Source organism: Calliphora vicina, chromosome 1 (assembly GCF_958450345.1).
Source record: "Calliphora vicina chromosome 1, idCalVici1.1, whole genome shotgun sequence".
In the NCBI taxonomy this organism is placed as follows: Eukaryota; Metazoa; Arthropoda; class Insecta; order Diptera; family Calliphoridae; genus Calliphora; species Calliphora vicina.
The window spans coordinates 78,329,564-78,351,414 of record NC_088780.1 but is presented as its reverse complement, the minus strand read 5'-3'; the positions used below and the strand labels follow the sequence as shown (position 1 = coordinate 78,351,414).

The window sequence follows — 21,851 nt, the reverse complement described above, 5'->3', positions numbered from 1 at the left end:
ATAATAATAATAATAATAATAATAATAATAATAATAATAATAATAATAATAATAATAATAATAATAATAATAATAATAATAATAATAATAATAATAATAATAATAATAATAATAATAATAATAATAATAATAATAATAATAATAATAATAATAATAATAATAATAATAATAATAATAATAATAATAATAATAATAATAATAATAATAATAATAATAATAATAATAATAATAATAATAATAATAATAATAATAATAATAATAATAATAATAATAATAATAATAATAATAATAATAATAATAATAATAATAATAATAATAATAATAATAATAATAATAATAATAATAATAATAATAATAATAATAATAATAATAATAATAATAATAATAATAATAATAATAATAATAATAATAATAATAAAATAATAATAATAAATAATAATAATAATAATAATAATAATAATAATAATAATAATAATAATAATAATAATAATAATAATAATAATAATAATAATAATAATAATAATAATAATAATAATAATAATAATAATAATAATAATAATAATAATAATAATAATAAATAATAATAATAATAATAATAATAATAATAATAATAATAATAATAATAATAATAATAATAATAATAATAATAATAATAATAATAATAATAATAATAATAATAATAATAATAATAATAATAATAATAATAATAATAATAATAATAATAATAATAATAATAATAATAATAATAATAATAATAATAATAATAATAATAATAATAATAATAATAATAATAATAATAATAATAATAATAATAATAATAATAATAATAATAATAATAATAATAATAATAATATAATAATAATAATAATAATAATAATAATAATAATAATAATAATAATAATAATAATAATAATTATAATAATAATAATAATAATAATAATAATAATAATAATAATAATAATAATAATAATAATAATAATAATAATAATAATAATAATAATAATAATAATAATAATAATAATAATTATAATAATAATAATAATAATAATAATAATAATAATTATAATAATAATAATTATAATAATAATAATTATAATAATAATAATTATAATAATAATAATAATAATAATAATTATAATAATAATAATTATAATAATAATAATTATAATAATAATAATTATAATAATAATAATTATAATAATAATAATTATAATAATAATAATAATAATAATAATAATTATAATAATAATAATTATAATAATAATAATTATAATAATAATAATTATAATAATAATAATTATAATAATAATAATTATAATAATAATAATTATAATAATAATAATTATAATAATAATAATTATAATAATAATAATTATAATAATACTAATTATAATAATAATAATTATAATAATAATAATTATAATAATAATAATTATAATAATAATAATTATAATAATAATAATTATAATAATAATAATTATAATAATAATAATTATAATAATAATAATTATAATAATAATAATTATAATAATAATAATTATAATAATAATAATTATAATAATAATAATTATAATAATAATAATTATAATAATAATAATTATAATAATAATAATTATAATAATAATAATTATAATAATAATAATTATAATAATAATAATTATAATAATAATAATTATAATAATAATAATTATAATAATAATAATTATAATAATAATAATTATAATAATAATAATTATAATAATAATAATTATAATAATAATAATAATAATAATAATTATAATAATAATAATTATAATAATAATAATTATAATAATAATAATTATAATAATAATAATTATAATAATAATAATAATAATAATAATAATTATAATAATAATAATAATAATAATAATAATAATAATAATAATAATAATAATAATAATAATAATAATAATAATAATAATAATAATAATAATAATAATAATAATAATAATAATAATAATAATAATAATAATAATAATAATAATAATAATAATAATAATAATAATAATAATAATAATAATAATAATAATAATAATAATATAATAATAATAATAATAATAATAATAATAATAATAATAATAATAATAATAATAATAATAATAATAATAATAATAATAATAATAATAATAATAATAATAATAATAATAATAATAATAATAATAATAATAATAAATAATAATAATAATAAAATAATAATAATAATAATAATAATAATAATAATAATAATAATAATAATAATAATAATAATAATATAATAATAATAATAATAATAATAATAATAATAATAATAATAATAATAATAATAATAATAATAATAATAATAATAATAATAATAATAATAATAATAATAATAATAATAATAATAATAATAATAATAATAATAATAATAATAATAATAATAATAATAATAATAATAATAATAATAATAATAATAATAATAATAATAATAATAATAATAATAATAATAATAATAATAATAATAATAATAATAATAATAATAATAATAATAATAATAATAATAATAATAATAATAATAATAATAATAATAATAATAATAATAATAATAATAATAATAATAATAATAATAATAATAATAATAATAATAATAATAATAATAATAATAATAATAATAATAATAATAATAATAATAATAATAATAATAATAATAATAATAATAATAATAATAATAATAATAATAATAATAATAATAATAATAATAATAATAATAATAATAATAATAATAATAATAATAATAATAATAATAATAATAATAATAATAATAATAATAATAATAATAATAATAATAATAATAATAATAATAATAATAATAATAATACTAATAATAATAATAATAATAATAATAATAATAATAATAATAATAATAATAATAATAATAATAATAATAATAATAATAATAATAATAATAATAATAATAATAATAATAATAATAATAATAATAATAATAATAATAATAATAATAATAATAATAATAATAATAATAATAATAATAATAATAATAATAATAATAATAATAATAATAATAATAATAATAATAATAATAATAATAATAATAATAATAATAATAATAATAATAATAATAATAATAATAATAATAATAATAATAATAATAATAATAATAATAATAATAATAATAATAATAATAATAATAATAATAATAATAATAATAATAATAATAATAATAATAATAATAATAATAATAATAATAATAATAATAATAATAATAATAATAATAATAATAATAATAATAATAATAATAATAATAATAATAATAATAATAATAATAATAATAATAATAATAATAATAATAATAATAATAATAATAATAATAATAATAATAATAATAATAATAATAATAATAATAATAATAATAATAATAATAATAATAATAATAATAATAATAATAATAATAATAATAATAATAATAATAATAATAATAATAATAATAATAATAATAATAATAATAATAATAATAATAATAATAATAATAATAATAATAATAATAATAATAATAATAATAATAATAATAATAATAATAATAATAATAATAATAATAATAATAATAATAATAATAATAATAATAATAATAATAATAATAATAATAATAATAATAATAATAATAAATAATAATAATAATAATAATAATAATAATAATAATAATAATAATAATAATAATAATAATAATAATAATAATAATAATAATAATAATAATAATAATAATAATAATAATAATAATAATAATAATAATAATAATAATAATAATAATAATAATAATAATAATAATAATAATAATAATAATAATAATAATAATAATAATAATAATAATAATAATAATAATAATAATAATAATAATAATAATAATAATAATAATAATAATAATAATAATAATAATAATAATAATAATAATAATAATAATAATAATAATAATAATAATAATAATAATAATAATAATAATAATAATAATAATAATAATAATAATAATAATAATAATAATAATAATAATAATAATAATAATAATAATAATAATAATAATAATAATAATAATAATAATAATAATAATAATAATAATAATAATAATAATAATAATAATAATAATAATAATAATAATAATAATAATAATAATAATAATAATAATAATAATAATAATAATAATAATAATAATAATAATAATAATAATAATAATAATAATAATAATAATAATAATAATAATAATAATAATAATAATAATAATAATAATAATAATAATAATAATAATAATAATAATAATAATAATAATAATAATAATAATAATAATAATAATAATAATAATAATAATAATAATAATAATAATAATAATAATAATAATAATAATAATAATAATAATAATAATAATAATAATAATAATAATAATAATAATAATAATAATAATAATAATAATAATAATAATAATAATAATAATAATAATAATAATAATAATAATAATAATAATAATAATAATAATAATAATAATAATAATAATAATAATAATAATAATAATAATAATAATAATAATAATAATAATAATAATAATAATAATAATAATAATAATAATAATAATAATAATAATAATAATAATAATAATAATAATAATAATAATAATAATAATAATAATAATAATAATAATAATAATAATAATAATAATAATAATAATAATAATAATAATAATAATAATAATAATAATAATAATAATAATAATAATAATAATAATAATAATAATAATAATAATAATAATAATAATAATAATAATAATAATAATAATAATAATAATAATAATAATAATAATAATAATAATAATAATAATAATAATAATAATAATAATAATAATAATAATAATAATAATAATAATAATAATAATAATAATAATAATAATAATAATAATAATAATAATAATAATAATAATAATAATAATAATAATAATAATAATAATAATAATAATAATAATAATAATAATAATAATAATAATAATAATAATAATAATAATAATAATAATAATAATAATAATAATAATAATAATAATAATAATAATAATAATAATAATAATAATAATAATAATAATAATAATAATAATAATAATAATAATAATAATAATAATAATAATAATAATAATAATAATAATAATAATAATAATAATAATAATAATAATAATAATAATAATAATAATAATAATAATAATAATAATAATAATAATAATAATAATAATAATAATAATAATAATAATAATAATAATAATAATAATAATAATAATAATAATAATAATAATAATAATAATAATAATAATAATAATAATAATAATAATAATAATAATAATAATAATAATAATAATAATAATAATAATAATAATAATAATAATAATAATAATAATAATAATAATAATAATAATAATAATAATAATAATAATAATAATAATAATAATAATAATAATAATAATAATAATAATAATAATAATAATAATAATAATAATAATAATAATAATAATAATAATAATAATAATAATAATAATAATAATAATAATAATAATAATAATAATAATAATAATAATAATAATAATAATAATAATAATAATAATAATAATAATAATAATAATAATAATAATAATAATAATAATAATAATAATAATAATAATAATAATAATAATAATAATAATAATAATAATAATAATAATAATAATAATAATAATAATAATAATAATAATAATAATAATAATAATAATAATAATAATAATAATAATAATAATAATAATAATAATAATAATAATAATAATAATAATAATAATAATAATAATAATAATAATAATAATAATAATAATAATAATAATAATAATAATAATAATAATAATAATAATAATAATAATAATAATAATAATAATAATAATAATAATAATAATAATAATAATAATAATAATAATAATAATAATAATAATAATAATAATAATAATAATAATAATAATAATAATAATAATAATAATAATAATAATAATAATAATAATAATAATAATAATAATAATAATAATAATAATAATAATAATAATAATAATAATAATAATAATAATAATAATAATAATAATAATAATAATAATAATAATAATAATAATAATAATAATAATAATAATAATAATAATAATAATAATAATAATAATAATAATAATAATAATAATAATAATAATAATAATAATAATAATAATAATAATAATAATAATAATAATAATAATAATAATAATAATAATAATAATAATAATAATAATAATAATAATAATAATAATAATAATAATAATAATAATAATAATAATAATAATAATAATAATAATAATAATAATAATAATAATAATAATAATAATAATAATAATAATAATAATAATAATAATAATAATAATAATAATAATAATAATAATAATAATAATAATAATAATAATAATAATAATAATAATAATAATAATAATAATAATAATAATAATAATAATAATAATAATAATAATAATAATAATAATAATAATAATAATAATAATAATAATAATAATAATAATAATAATAATAATAATAATAATAATAATAATAATAATAATAATAATAATAATAATAATAATAATAATAATAATAATAATAATAATAATAATAATAATAATAATAATAATAATAATAATAATAATAATAATAATAATAATAATAATAATAATAATAATAATAATAATAATAATAATAATAATAATAATAATAATAATAATAATAATAATAATAATAATAATAATAATAATAATAATAATAATAATAATAATAATAATAATAATAATAATAATAATAATAATAATAATAATAATAATAATAATAATAATAATAATAATAATAATAATAATAATAATAATAATAATAATAATAATAATAATAATAATAATAATAATAATAATAATAATAATAATAATAATAATAATAATAATAATAATAATAATAATAATAATAATAATAATAATAATAATAATAATAATAATAATAATAATAATAATAATAATAATAATAATAATAATAATAATAATAATAATAATAATAATAATAATAATAATAATAATAATAATAATAATAATAATAATAATAATAATAATAATAATAATAATAATAATAATAATAATAATAATAATAATAATAATAATAATAATAATAATAATAATAATAATAATAATAATAATAATAATAATAATAATAATAATAATAATAATAATAATAATAATAATAATAATAATAATAATAATAATAATAATAATAATAATAATAATAATAATAATAATAATAATAATAATAATAATAATAATAATAATAATAATAATAATAATAATAATAATAATAATAATAATAATAATAATAATAATAATAATAATAATAATAATAATAATAATAATAATAATAATAATAATAATAATAATAATAATAATAATAATAATAATAATAATAATAATAATAATAATAATAATAATAATAATAATAATAATAATAATAATAATAATAATAATAATAATAATAATAATAATAATAATAATAATAATAATAATAATAATAATAATAATAATAATAATAATAATAATAATAATAATAATAATAATAATAATAATAATAATAATAATAATAATAATAATAATAATAATAATAATAATAATAATAATAATAATAATAATAATAATAATAATAATAATAATAATAATAATAATAATAATAATAATAATAATAATAATAATAATAATAATAATAATAATAATAATAATAATAATAATAATAATAATAATAATAATAATAATAATAATAATAATAATAATAATAATAATAATAATAATAATAATAATAATAATAATAATAATAATAATAATAATAATAATAATAATAATAATAATAATAATAATAATAATAATAATAATAATAATAATAATAATAATAATAATAATAATAATAATAATAATAATAATAATAATAATAATAATAATAATAATAATAATAATAATAATAATAATAATAATAATAATAATAATAATAATAATAATAATAATAATAATAATAATAATAATAATAATAATAATAATAATAATAATAATAATAATAATAATAATAATAATAATAATAATAATAATAATAATAATAATAATAATAATAATAATAATAATAATAATAATAATAATAATAATAATAATAATAATAATAATAATAATAATAATAATAATAATAATAATAATAATAATAATAATAATAATAATAATAATAATAATAATAATAATAATAATAATAATAATAATAATAATAATAATAATAATAATAATAATAATAATAATAATAATAATAATAATAATAATAATAATAATAATAATAATAATAATAATAATAATAATAATAATAATAATAATAATAATAATAATAATAATAATAATAATAATAATAATAATAATAATAATAATAATAATAATAATAATAATAATAATAATAATAATAATAATAATAATAATAATAATAATAATAATAATAATAATAATAATAATAATAATAATAATAATAATAATAATAATAATAATAATAATAATAATAATAATAATAATAATAATAATAATAATAATAATAATAATAATAATAATAATAATAATAATAATAATAATAATAATAATAATAATAATAATAATAATAATAATAATAATAATAATAATAATAATAATAATAATAATAATAATAATAATAATAATAATAATAATAATAATAATAATAATAATAATAATAATAATAATAATAATAATAATAATAATAATAATAATAATAATAATAATAATAATAATAATAATAATAATAATAATAATAATAATAATAATAATAATAATAATAATAATAATAATAATAATAATAATAATAATAATAATAATAATAATAATAATAATAATAATAATAATAATAATAATAATAATAATAATAATAATAATAATAATAATAATAATAATAATAATAATAATAATAATAATAATAATAATAATAATAATAATAATAATAATAATAATAATAATAATAATAATAATAATAATAATAATAATAATAATAATAATAATAATAATAATAATAATAATAATAATAATAATAATAATAATAATAATAATAATAATAATAATAATAATAATAATAATAATAATAATAATAATAATAATAATAATAATAATAATAATAATAATAATAATAATAATAATAATAATAATAATAATAATAATAATAATAATAATAATAATAATAATAATAATAATAATAATAATAATAATAATAATAATAATAATAATAATAATAATAATAATAATAATAATAATAATAATAATAATAATAATAATAATAATAATAATAATAATAATAATAATAATAATAATAATAATAATAATAATAATAATAATAATAATAATAATAATAATAATAATAATAATAATAATAATAATAATAATAATAATAATAATAATAATAATAATAATAATAATAATAATAATAATAATAATAATAATAATAATAATAATAATAATAATAATAATAATAATAATAATAATAATAATAATAATAATAATAATAATAATAATAATAATAATAATAATAATAATAATAATAATAATAATAATAATAATAATAATAATAATAATAATAATAATAATAATAATAATAATAATAATAATAATAATAATAATAATAATAATAATAATAATAATAATAATAATAATAATAATAATAATAATAATAATAATAATAATAATAATAATAATAATAATAATAATAATAATAATAATAATAATAATAATAATAATAATAATAATAATAATAATAATAATAATAATAATAATAATAATAATAATAATAATAATAATAATAATAATAATAATAATAATAATAATAATAATAATAATAATAATAATAATAATAATAATAATAATAATAATAATAATAATAATAATAATAATAATAATAATAATAATAATAATAATAATAATAATAATAATAATAATAATAATAATAATAATAATAATAATAATAATAATAATAATAATAATAATAATAATAATAATAATAATAATAATAATAATAATAATAATAATAATAATAATAATAATAATAATAATAATAATAATAATAATAATAATAATAATAATAATAATAATAATAATAATAATAATAATAATAATAATAATAATAATAATAATAATAATAATAATAATAATAATAATAATAATAATAATAATAATAATAATAATAATAATAATAATAATAATAATAATAATAATAATAATAATAATAATAATAATAATAATAATAATAATAATAATAATAATAATAATAATAATAATAATAATAATAATAATAATAATAATAATAATAATAATAATAATAATAATAATAATAATAATAATAATAATAATAATAATAATAATAATAATAATAATAATAATAATAATAATAATAATAATAATAATAATAATAATAATAATAATAATAATAATAATAATAATAATAATAATAATAATAATAATAATAATAATAATAATAATAATAATAATAATAATAATAATAATAATAATAATAATAATAATAATAATAATAATAATAATAATAATAATAATAATAATAATAATAATAATAATAATAATAATAATAATAATAATAATAATAATAATAATAATAATAATAATAATAATAATAATAATAATAATAATAATAATAATAATAATAATAATAATAATAATAATAATAATAATAATAATAATAATAATAATAATAATAATAATAATAATAATAATAATAATAATAATAATAATAATAATAATAATAATAATAATAATAATAATAATAATAATAATAATAATAATAATAATAATAATAATAATAATAATAATAATAATAATAATAATAATAATAATAATAATAATAATAATAATAATAATAATAATAATAATAATAATAATAATAATAATAATAATAATAATAATAATAATAATAATAATAATAATAATAATAATAATAATAATAATAATAATAATAATAATAATAATAATAATAATAATAATAATAATAATAATAATAATAATAATAATAATAATAATAATAATAATAATAATAATAATAATAATAATAATAATAATAATAATAATAATAATAATAATAATAATAATAATAATAATAATAATAATAATAATAATAATAATAATAATAATAATAATAATAATAATAATAATAATAATAATAATAATAATAATAATAATAATAATAATAATAATAATAATAATAATAATAATAATAATAATAATAATAATAATAATAATAATAATAATAATAATAATAATAATAATAATAATAATAATAATAATAATAATAATAATAATAATAATAATAATAATAATAATAATAATAATAATAATAATAATAATAATAATAATAATAATAATAATAATAATAATAATAATAATAATAATAATAATAATAATAATAATAATAATAATAATAATAATAATAATAATAATAATAATAATAATAATAATAATAATAATAATAATAATAATAATAATAATAATAATAATAATAATAATAATAATAATAATAATAATAATAATAATAATAATAATAATAATAATAATAATAATAATAATAAAAAGATGAATAATTTAGTAAAATTTAATCTTAATCATAATAGATCAATTTATATAATAACTATTTTTACACTTAATTTATGAAGTTTTTAAATTTTCAAATATCCATACTTTTATCCTCCTTATTTGTCACCTTTATTAGCTGCTTTTTTTTGTCAATCCTTTCTTGGCGTTATTAGATTCAGCTACTGATTTCGCTGCTGGCTTCTTTTTTGGCTTTGGAAAGAAATCGCATTGAGTAGATGCAGAAAACTTTTTTAATTTGAGTCTTCCATCGACAAGCAGTATGAAAGCATGGTATTGAGCAGTGCCATCGATTGTTACCGCAGCATCGAATCTGCTCTTTAGTGTTTTCAATGTTTCCTCATGATCCTCTTTGCTACTAAAAACTATTTTAGTTTCTTTACAATAATTCATTGCCCAATGGAATAAAGCAGTCGCATCTAAGATGCGATCTTGATGAGAGCACTGGAGGCTATACTTCGCTGCATTTCTTTTGAGGTTTGCTCCAATACCATCACATGCTCCTTTACCATGAGCAGTAGGATGAAAATGCCACTCAGCTGGCATTCCAAAATCTTTTTCATGAGCTGTAAGATTTGCGAAGCTACTTTTGTTTTTAAAATGTTGACGAGCTCCGTCCGAAACGTAGTATACCTTTTCTACTGTAAATTTTGATTTTAGATAATTTATTATTATCTTCTGGTACTCATAAACTGCAACGGTGTCATGTTTTAAATCGTCGGATATGATTGCCATACTTTTGTGTTCCAGGTTTTCTTCTTTCATGTAGTAAATAACTACTCGTTATTGAAGTGGAATGCTTGTATGGAATCCTGAAGAACATATTTATAGTTCTCTGCGAAATCAAATGAAATAATGAATTCACCAGACTTCAAATGTGTTTTCAAGTCCTTGAAGAATGACCACTGATCTTTGACTAAAAAGTCATGGGTTCTCAAATTTAGCAATCCTCTACACAGTTCTTCCACAAAATCATCCACATTTAAAATTATGGTTTTCAGTGTGCATCTTTCAGTCTGAAGCCAAGATTCAAATTTTAACTCCTCAATACATTCTCGATCAAAAGAGTTGATTAAATTTTCTTTGATGGATGTGGTTTCCGGGCAATTCGAACATTCACCTAAGTGGCAAGAAGTTGTAGCATTAGGGCACATAGTCAATTTAAGGCAATCGCGGTAATGGTGTAAATCTTCTGATGAATCATCTTTTAAGTAATTTAAGTTGATTTCCTTCAACATCAATTTAACATTTTCATGGTAAAGACAAACACATACTGTGTGAGTTCCGCTGCTTCCTGCCAAAACGCAATGTTTTGGCCTCAGTTGTGTAAATTTTGTGAATCCAATTTTGACATCCTCGTATTCAGATTGAAATGTTGCGAATAATTTATTCAGGTTACAGAGAACCATTTTCTCTTCTGCATTTGAACTTTCTTGCCATCGATTCGTACAGACATCCAGTCTTTCATCCCTGGCATCAGGCGACTCATATCATCTCGCTGATAAAACTGAGTTATTAGAGATTTAGTATCGCACTCCAAAGTTTTTCCCTTCTTTTTGTTTGGGAGTGTGAGAATCCCATGCTCAGCAACCAATTGTTTAGCAATTCTTGCTTTTCGTTGAGACGTTCCAAACTCAGTCATTGTTTTTGCAGAACTCCATGTTCTTGGAGCAAGCGTGAGAAGTTGAATTCTTTCAGCTTCACTCTGTGACGTTTTGTATTTCTCTTTTATTTGTTCAAGAACTTCTACTGCATCCTTATGGTATTGGTTTCGACACTCATTCGTTGAATTTGAAAAGTTAGAATAACCATCATCATCAACAGTTCTGTCTTCATTCTCGGAATTACTTTTGTCTTCATCTGGAATAACTTCAACGCAAGGCTCATTACTATTCAAATTTGGTAATTCGTTCAATTTTCCGAGCTCTTTCCTTCATGATCCACAAATTTTCAATCGTTTTAACAGCGTAGGGAATTTTTTTAATAAGCCGTCGGAAATATTTCGCATATCTGATGATCTGTGCTTCATTTTGTTAAAGGGATTAAAACAAAAAGACGAATAAATTTCATTTTCAACCTTAGCCTTTTTAGAAGTCGTAGACATTTTGAATTTTGTAAGTATTTATGTAAATAACACACGTCTTAACTTTAACGCTGTTTCTAAAAAACTGATTTCCGTATGTCTTCAGAATGACAATAAATAGTTTTTTAAGATCATATAGGTAGTACGTTTTAATGAATGAGTCTAAAATCTTTTATTAGGGTCAAGAAGGGCTTACATACTAAAGTACCTAGTTTAACCAAATGTTACAAATAATAATAAAAATAAACCACCATATAAATAACCTACCTGTCAACTTCTACCTCTCCACCCACTTCTTAAAGTCAAATGTCATAAAATAATAAATAAACTGGTACTTCGGAGAAGGGCCATAAAATATTTCCACTTGATTCCAAAAATTTGTTTCTGGGGCACCTGATATTTTAACAATGAAAATCACGTGCGCTGAAAACTACCTCTAGGATTGACTAAAAAAGCCGCAAGATACAAAACTCAGACAAATTTTGGGGGTGGAAAATTAATAGCGGTCGGCCTCATATTGCACCCCTCCAGTGGCTATTATTGGTCAGTTGTTGTGGTTTTTATTTTTAAGGTTTTAGAAACACTTACACACAAATATGAAAAAAATCAATTTAAAAACATTTGTCTTGAGTTACAAAACATTTATTTTGATAGATATCCCACTCGCATCCCACTAAGCGACCAAAAAGGTTTTAAAGGAAAAGACCTAAGCTTTCTTTTGAGAAAAAAAATTAATAAAAAATAAGTCCATTTTGGAAAAAAAAAGTCAAAAAGGTTTTTGATTTTTCAAAAAAAAGTAAAAAATTGTATGTCTTGAGTTACAAAACATTTTGTTTATAGATATCCTACTCGCATCCCACTAAGCGACAAAAAGAGTGTTAAAGGAAAACACATAAGCTTTCTTCTGAGCAAAAAAAAAATTAGTCCATTTTTTTAAAAAAAAGTCAACAAAATTTTTGATTTTGCAAAAAAATTCAAAAATTTTAAATCTTGAGTTACAAAATATTTTTTTGATAGATATCCCACTCGCATCCCACTAAGCGACCATATAGGTCGCTTAGGAAAAGACCTAAGCTTTCTTAAAAAAAATAAAAAAAAAAATAAAAAGGGCCCATTTTGAAAAAATGCATAAATAGCTGCATAAATAGCTATCTAAACTATTTGGGACACATTTTGCTAAGAATAATAGGTAATAAGTTATATGGATAAAAAAACACCTGTTTGGCCAAAATGTCAAATTCTCGATCAAAAGAGTTGATTAAATTTTCTTTGATGGATGTGGTTTCCGGGCAATTCGAACATTCACCTAAGTGGCAAGAAGTTGTAGCATTAGGGCACATAGTCAATTTAAGGCAATCGCGGTAATGGTGTAAATCTTCTGATGAATCATCTTTTAAGTAATTTAAGTTGATTTCCTTCAACATCAATTTAACATTTTCATGGTAAAGACAAACACATACTGTGTGAGTTCCGCTGCTTCCTGCCAAAACGCAATGTTTTGGCCTCAGTTGTGTAAATTTTGTGAATCCAATTTTGACATCCTCGTATTCAGATTGAAATGTTGCGAATAATTTATTCAGGTTACAGAGAACCATTTTCTCTTCTGCATTTGAACTTTCTTGCCATCGATTCGTACAGACATCCAGTCTTTCATCCCTGGCATCAGGCGACTCATATCATCTCGCTGATAAAACTGAGTTATTAGAGATTTAGTATCGCACTCCAAAGTTTTTCCCTTCTTTTTGTTTGGGAGTGTGAGAATCCCATGCTCAGCAACCAATTGTTTAGCAATTCTTGCTTTTCGTTGAGACGTTCCAAACTCAGTCATTGTTTTTGCAGAACTCCATGTTCTTGGAGCAAGCGTGAGAAGTTGAATTCTTTCAGCTTCACTCTGTGACGTTTTGTATTTCTCTGCGTTTTGCTTTCTTCTGAGCAAAAAAAAAATTAGTCCATTTTTTTAAAAAAAAGTCAACAAAATTTTTGATTTTGCAAAAAAATTCAAAAATTTTAAATCTTGAGTTACAAAATATTTTTTTGATAGATATCCCACTCGCATCCCACTAAGCGACCATATAGGTCGCTTAGGAAAAGACCTAAGCTTTCTTAAAAAAAATAAAAAAAAAAATAAAAAGGGCCCATTTTGAAAAAATGCATAAATAGCTGCATAAATAGCTATCTAAACTATTTGGGACACATTTTGCTAAGAATAATAGGTAATAAGTTATATGGATAAAAAAACACCTGTTTGGCCAAAATGTCAAATTTTGACCTCCTATAACTCAGAGAGTTCTTGACCGATCTTGTTGAAAAATGGTGTCCGAATTACTATCCAATAGAACTAACATTGGTGCAAGTTTCATCGCGATCGGAAGACATCGATTTCAAAAGTTGGTTCACTTGACGTGAAATGCCCCATATATAGATTAATGAAAATTACATTAAAAAAATTTTGGAAATTAACCCTGTATCTCCTTTGGATCAAAATGACCCAAAAACTGTTTTCAGTTTTTGTAAAAATTTTACTACTAAATAAATACGTTTGCAATTGAATGCAAAATTTGGGACACATTTTGCTAAGAATAATAGGTAATAAGTTATATGGATAAAAAAACACCTGTTTGGCCAAAATGTCAAATTCTCGATCAAAAGAGTTGATTAAATTTTCTTTGATGGATGTGGTTTCCGGGCAATTCGAACATTCACCTAAGTGGCAAGAAGTTGTAGCATTAGGGCACATAGTCAATTTAAGGCAATCGCGGTAATGGTGTAAATCTTCTGATGAATCATCTTTTAAGTAATTTAAGTTGATTTCCTTCAACATCAATTTAACATTTTCATGGTAAAGACAAACACATACTGTGTGAGTTCCGCTGCTTCCTGCCAAAACGCAATGTTTTGGCCTCAGTTGTGTAAATTTTGTGAATCCAATTTTGACATCCTCGTATTCAGATTGAAATGTTGCGAATAATTTATTCAGGTTACAGAGAACCATTTTCTCTTCTGCATTTGAACTTTCTTGCCATCGATTCGTACAGACATCCAGTCTTTCATCCCTGGCATCAGGCGACTCATATCATCTCGCTGATAAAACTGAGTTATTAGAGATTTAGTATCGCACTCCAAAGTTTTTCCCTTCTTTTTGTTTGGGAGTGTGAGAATCCCATGCTCAGCAACCAATTGTTTAGCAATTCTTGCTTTTCGTTGAGACGTTCCAAACTCAGTCATTGTTTTTGCAGAACTCCATGTTCTTGGAGCAAGCGTGAGAAGTTGAATTCTTTCAGCTTCACTCTGTGACGTTTTGTATTTCTCTTTTATTTGTTCAAGAACTTCTACTGCATCCTTATGGTATTGGTTTCGACACTCATTCGTTGAATTTGAAAAGTTAGAATAACCATCATCATCAACAGTTCTGTCTTCATTCTCGGAATTACTTTTGTCTTCATCTGGAATAACTTCAACGCAAGGCTCATTACTATTCAAATTTGGTAATTCGTTCAATTTTCCGAGCTCTTTCCTTCATGATCCACAAATTTTCAATCGTTTTAACAGCGTAGGGAATTTTTTTAATAAGCCGTCGGAAATATTTCGCATATCTGATGATCTGTGCTTCATTTTGTTAAAGGGATTAAAACAAAAAGACGAATAAATTTCATTTTCAACCTTAGCCTTTTTAGAAGTCGTAGACATTTTGAATTTTGTAAGTATTTATGTAAATAACACACGTCTTAACTTTAACGCTGTTTCTAAAAAACTGATTTCCGTATGTCTTCAGAATGACAATAAATAGTTTTTTAAGATCATATAGGTAGTACGTTTTAATGAATGAGTCTAAAATCTTTTATTAGGGTCAAGAAGGGCTTACATACTAAAGTACCTAGTTTAACCAAATGTTACAAATAATAATAAAAATAAACCACCATATAAATAACCTACCTGTCAACTTCTACCTCTCCACCCACTTCTTAAAGTCAAATGTCATAAAATAATAAATAAACTGGTACTTCGGAGAAGGGCCATAAAATATTTCCACTTGATTCCAAAAATTTGTTTCTGGGGCACCTGATATTTTAACAATGAAAATCACGTGCGCTGAAAACTACCTCTAGGATTGACTAAAAAAGCCGCAAGATACAAAACTCAGACAAATTTTGGGGGTGGAAAATTAATAGCGGTCGGCCTCATATTGCACCCCTCCAGTGGCTATTATTGGTCAGTTGTTGTGGTTTTTATTTTTAAGGTTTTAGAAACACTTACACACAAATATGAAAAAAATCAATTTAAAAACATTTGTCTTGAGTTACAAAACATTTATTTTGATAGATATCCCACTCGCATCCCACTAAGCGACCAAAAAGGTTTTAAAGGAAAAGACCTAAGCTTTCTTTTGAGAAAAAAAATTAATAAAAAATAAGTCCATTTTGGAAAAAAAAAGTCAAAAAGGTTTTTGATTTTTCAAAAAAAAGTAAAAAATTGTATGTCTTGAGTTACAAAACATTTTGTTTATAGATATCCTACTCGCATCCCACTAAGCGACAAAAAGAGTGTTAAAGGAAAACACATAAGCTTTCTTCTGAGCAAAAAAAAAATTAGTCCATTTTTTTAAAAAAAAGTCAACAAAATTTTTGATTTTGCAAAAAAATTCAAAAATTTTAAATCTTGAGTTACAAAATATTTTTTTGATAGATATCCCACTCGCATCCCACTAAGCGACCATATAGGTCGCTTAGGAAAAGACCTAAGCTTTCTTAAAAAAAATAAAAAAAAAAATAAAAAGGGCCCATTTTGAAAAAATGCATAAATAGCTGCATAAATAGCTATCTAAACTATTTGGGACACATTTTGCTAAGAATAATAGGTAATAAGTTATATGGATAAAAAAACACCTGTTTGGCCAAAATGTCAAATTTTGACCTCCTATAACTCAGAGAGTTCTTGACCGATCTTGTTGAAAAATGGTGTCCGAATTACTATCCAATAGAACTAACATTGGTGCAAGTTTCATCGCGATCGGAAGACATCGATTTCAAAAGTTGGTTCACTTGACGTGAAATGCCCCATATATAGATTAATGAAAATTACATTAAAAAAATTTTGGAAATTAACCCTGTATCTCCTTTGGATCAAAATGACCCAAAAACTGTTTTCAGTTTTTGTAAAAATTTTACTACTAAATAAATACGTTTGCAATTGAATGCAAAATTATCGAAATGTGTACGTAATTATCGTTGTAATGAGATATGTATATAAAAATGTTAAAGTTATAACAAATTCGACACATTAACCTGTTTCAGGCCACTTGAACAAAAAATTTAGGAAAAAAATTAACATATTTCGAGAAAAATTAAAATAAAAGCTAATTTTTATTTTAAATATATCCGTAATTACTTGTGTATGAGTTTTTGTCTTCGTAGGATACCGTTAACCTATTCGCAGATGTGGCCAAAAAAAATATTTTTTTTAACGGCTGTTTCGAATCTCCATTTTCAAATTTTTAAAAATTTTGTTAAACAAATTTCAGAATTTTTTGATCATCATCACATTGTGATTTATTTTTTTTTTTTTTTAAATTTCGTTTATTAAATATATTTTTGAATAACAAATTAAACTACAATAAACAATAGATTAAATAAAGATTTAATTATACACAGTCCCAAAATTCGGGCACTCAAGTAAGTAAATTATTTATATTTTAACATTATTTAGAATTATATATAAGTGTGTTTACAATAGTTTTTGTAGGTATTATATTACAATGTAAAGAAAAATTTAAAAAAAAAACATTACTTGTATATATGATTATGTTTTGTAAGTCAAGAGGTAAAAATAATACATTGTGATTTATTGAGATCATAATATGGAATAAAAATATGAAAAAATTATGTCAATACCTATTACAGTTTTTCCGTACCTGCGATTTAAATTTTGCGGTTTCCAAGAAAAACTAATTTGTTGTCCATATTTTGGCGAATGAGCCCAATTTCCTTACAGTTATGAATTTTAAGTAAAACCTATTTCATATTTTTATTCCCTATTATGATCTCAATAAATCCTAATGTGTAGATCAAAAAATTCTGAAGTTTGTTTAACAAAATTTTTAAAAATTTGAAAATGAAGATTCGAAACAGCCGTTAAAAAAATATTTTTTTGGTCATACCTGCGAATAGGTTAAAAATTAGCTTTTATTTTAATTTTTCTCGAAATATATTAATTTTTTTGTTCAAGTGGCCTGAAACACGTTAATGGTCTGGCGAATTTGTTATTACTTTAACATTTTTTAACCAAATTTTGTCATTTATATCCCATTACAACGATAATTACGTACACATTTCGATTATTTTGCATTCAATTGCAAAAGTATTTATTTCATTGGTAGGCAAAAAGAGGCATTTAATTTGTGTGCTCTTTTGGGTAAAAAATAAAATATCCACAACAACATCAAGAAACCCAGCAAAAACTTCGCTTACAAATGCTACAATGTCTTTTTAATAATGTCTTTTTTAATAACTTACTTTTTAAGTAGTAAAGTCTAAAAAAACAAAATAAACAAACAAAACACAAAACTGTTACTTTTTTTCAATTTGCCCATTTTTTTTTATTACATGTTTATTTTTAGAAAAACAGAAAAGAATATTGCATTACTGTGTGAAAACCATTATTTGATGCACAATGAAATAACTAAGCAGTGGTGTAGTGAGCACAACGGCAGACTACCAAACAGAAGGTTGCAGGTTCGAATCGGGTCTGCGACTTATTTTTTTATTTTTTTGTGTAAATAAAAATTCTATAAATAACTCTACTAACAAAACAAGTTATTTCTGGCCAAAATATAAAGGATTACTTTTGGGACATCGCGAACAAAAATAACGACTTCTTACAGTAGAAAAATAAGTAGTTGAATCGTCAAATTCCCCTTATTTTTCGGCTTATTTGTGAGAAAAGTTTTTGCTGGGAACTGAATGAATTGTGTGTATTTTTCAGTGTTGCCACTTCATGTGTAATTACACATATTGTGTGTAATTTTAACTTGGATGTGTAGCCCATGTGTAATTGAGTGAATTTGTAATTCATGTGTAATTTTAAATTCCAATTATATCCAACATAAATTGTCAATGTATGTCTTTTATCTATATTTTGGATTTTAATTGAATGAATTATGGATTGTTCAGATTTCAAAACCGACTGAAATAAATATGTACGTTTATATGAGGGAATAGCTAGTATCCTATATTTTACTCCTATACTCAGTATAATGGAATTATATGTATGAAGATATGAATCTAGTTTGAACTAAATTAACATTAAGGTTTGCAGAAAAATATGATAAGTAATTTGGAGATTGCTACGTTTGGTTTTCCAAGTGGACATTTCGCCGTTTTGTTTGCGTAATATTGGTAATAGAAACTAAATTTTGGTTTATATTAAAGACTTTTAATTCCAACATAAAAAAAAAATAAAACAACAAATAGTATTCAATAACTATACATTTTTACAAGTTATTAAAAATTGTTATTGGAAAAACGTTAATTTTCAAGATAACCCAAAATCGAAAATTTGTATTTTTATAATTTTAAATTGTTTATAGAATAAGGGTAGCGGTATTTACAGATAACGATATAAACTATTATATCGGTAACGGTAATTGCAGTTATTTCGGGGTAACGTTAGCCAATCTTAACAGAAAAAACCAGAACGTAGGAATTTGTGTGAGAAATTTTTTTTTACAAATTGTTACTAGTTATTTTTTTACCCGTAAGAACTGTTTTGTGTTTATGCTATTGTCTGTCTGGTTCCTGGTGTGTGTTTTAAATAATAAACAATAAAATTGACTTACTATTTACTATTTTGGAAGCTTTATTTCAAATTTATAACTACAAATTTTAAAAATATAAACGTTACAAGATTTTACTGGTAAAGTATTTACTGTGAAGGAAAATGGTCAGAGCTATAATTTTTAAACAAATACTAAAAAATATTTATCTTTGAAACTGAAAACAAAACTGATTTCAAAGCACTTTATATAAAATAGGAATAAATTCAAATTCGAAAGCAAACAGTGTGCTATTTTTT

The 21,851-nt window shown here is 14.4% G+C and overlaps 4 protein-coding genes across 4 annotated transcripts; all 4 read left to right on the top strand.

The window, feature by feature from the left end:
• Positions 1 to 2,304: 2,304 nt before the first annotated feature.
• LOC135961894 (uncharacterized protein DDB_G0287625-like) lies at positions 2,305 to 3,048 on the top strand (the record flags this gene model as incomplete). Its single annotated transcript, XM_065513536.1, has 1 exon — positions 2,305 to 3,048. A coding segment is annotated over one exon (744 nt), but the record flags the coding sequence as incomplete, so codon positions are not given.
• A 688-nt stretch (positions 3,049 to 3,736) lies between these two features.
• Positions 3,737 to 4,573, top strand: LOC135961883 (probable serine/threonine-protein kinase clkA; the record flags this gene model as incomplete). Its single annotated transcript, XM_065513525.1, has 1 exon — positions 3,737 to 4,573. A coding segment is annotated over one exon (837 nt), but the record flags the coding sequence as incomplete, so codon positions are not given.
• Positions 4,574 to 6,217: 1,644 nt separating this feature from the next.
• On the top strand, positions 6,218 to 6,802 carry LOC135961901 (uncharacterized protein DDB_G0287625-like; the record flags this gene model as incomplete). Its single annotated transcript, XM_065513549.1, has 1 exon — positions 6,218 to 6,802. A coding segment is annotated over one exon (585 nt), but the record flags the coding sequence as incomplete, so codon positions are not given.
• Positions 6,803 to 10,750: 3,948 nt separating this feature from the next.
• On the top strand, positions 10,751 to 11,674 carry LOC135961873 (probable serine/threonine-protein kinase clkA; the record flags this gene model as incomplete). Its single annotated transcript, XM_065513514.1, has 1 exon — positions 10,751 to 11,674. A coding segment is annotated over one exon (924 nt), but the record flags the coding sequence as incomplete, so codon positions are not given.
• Positions 11,675 to 21,851: the final 10,177 nt, after the last annotated feature.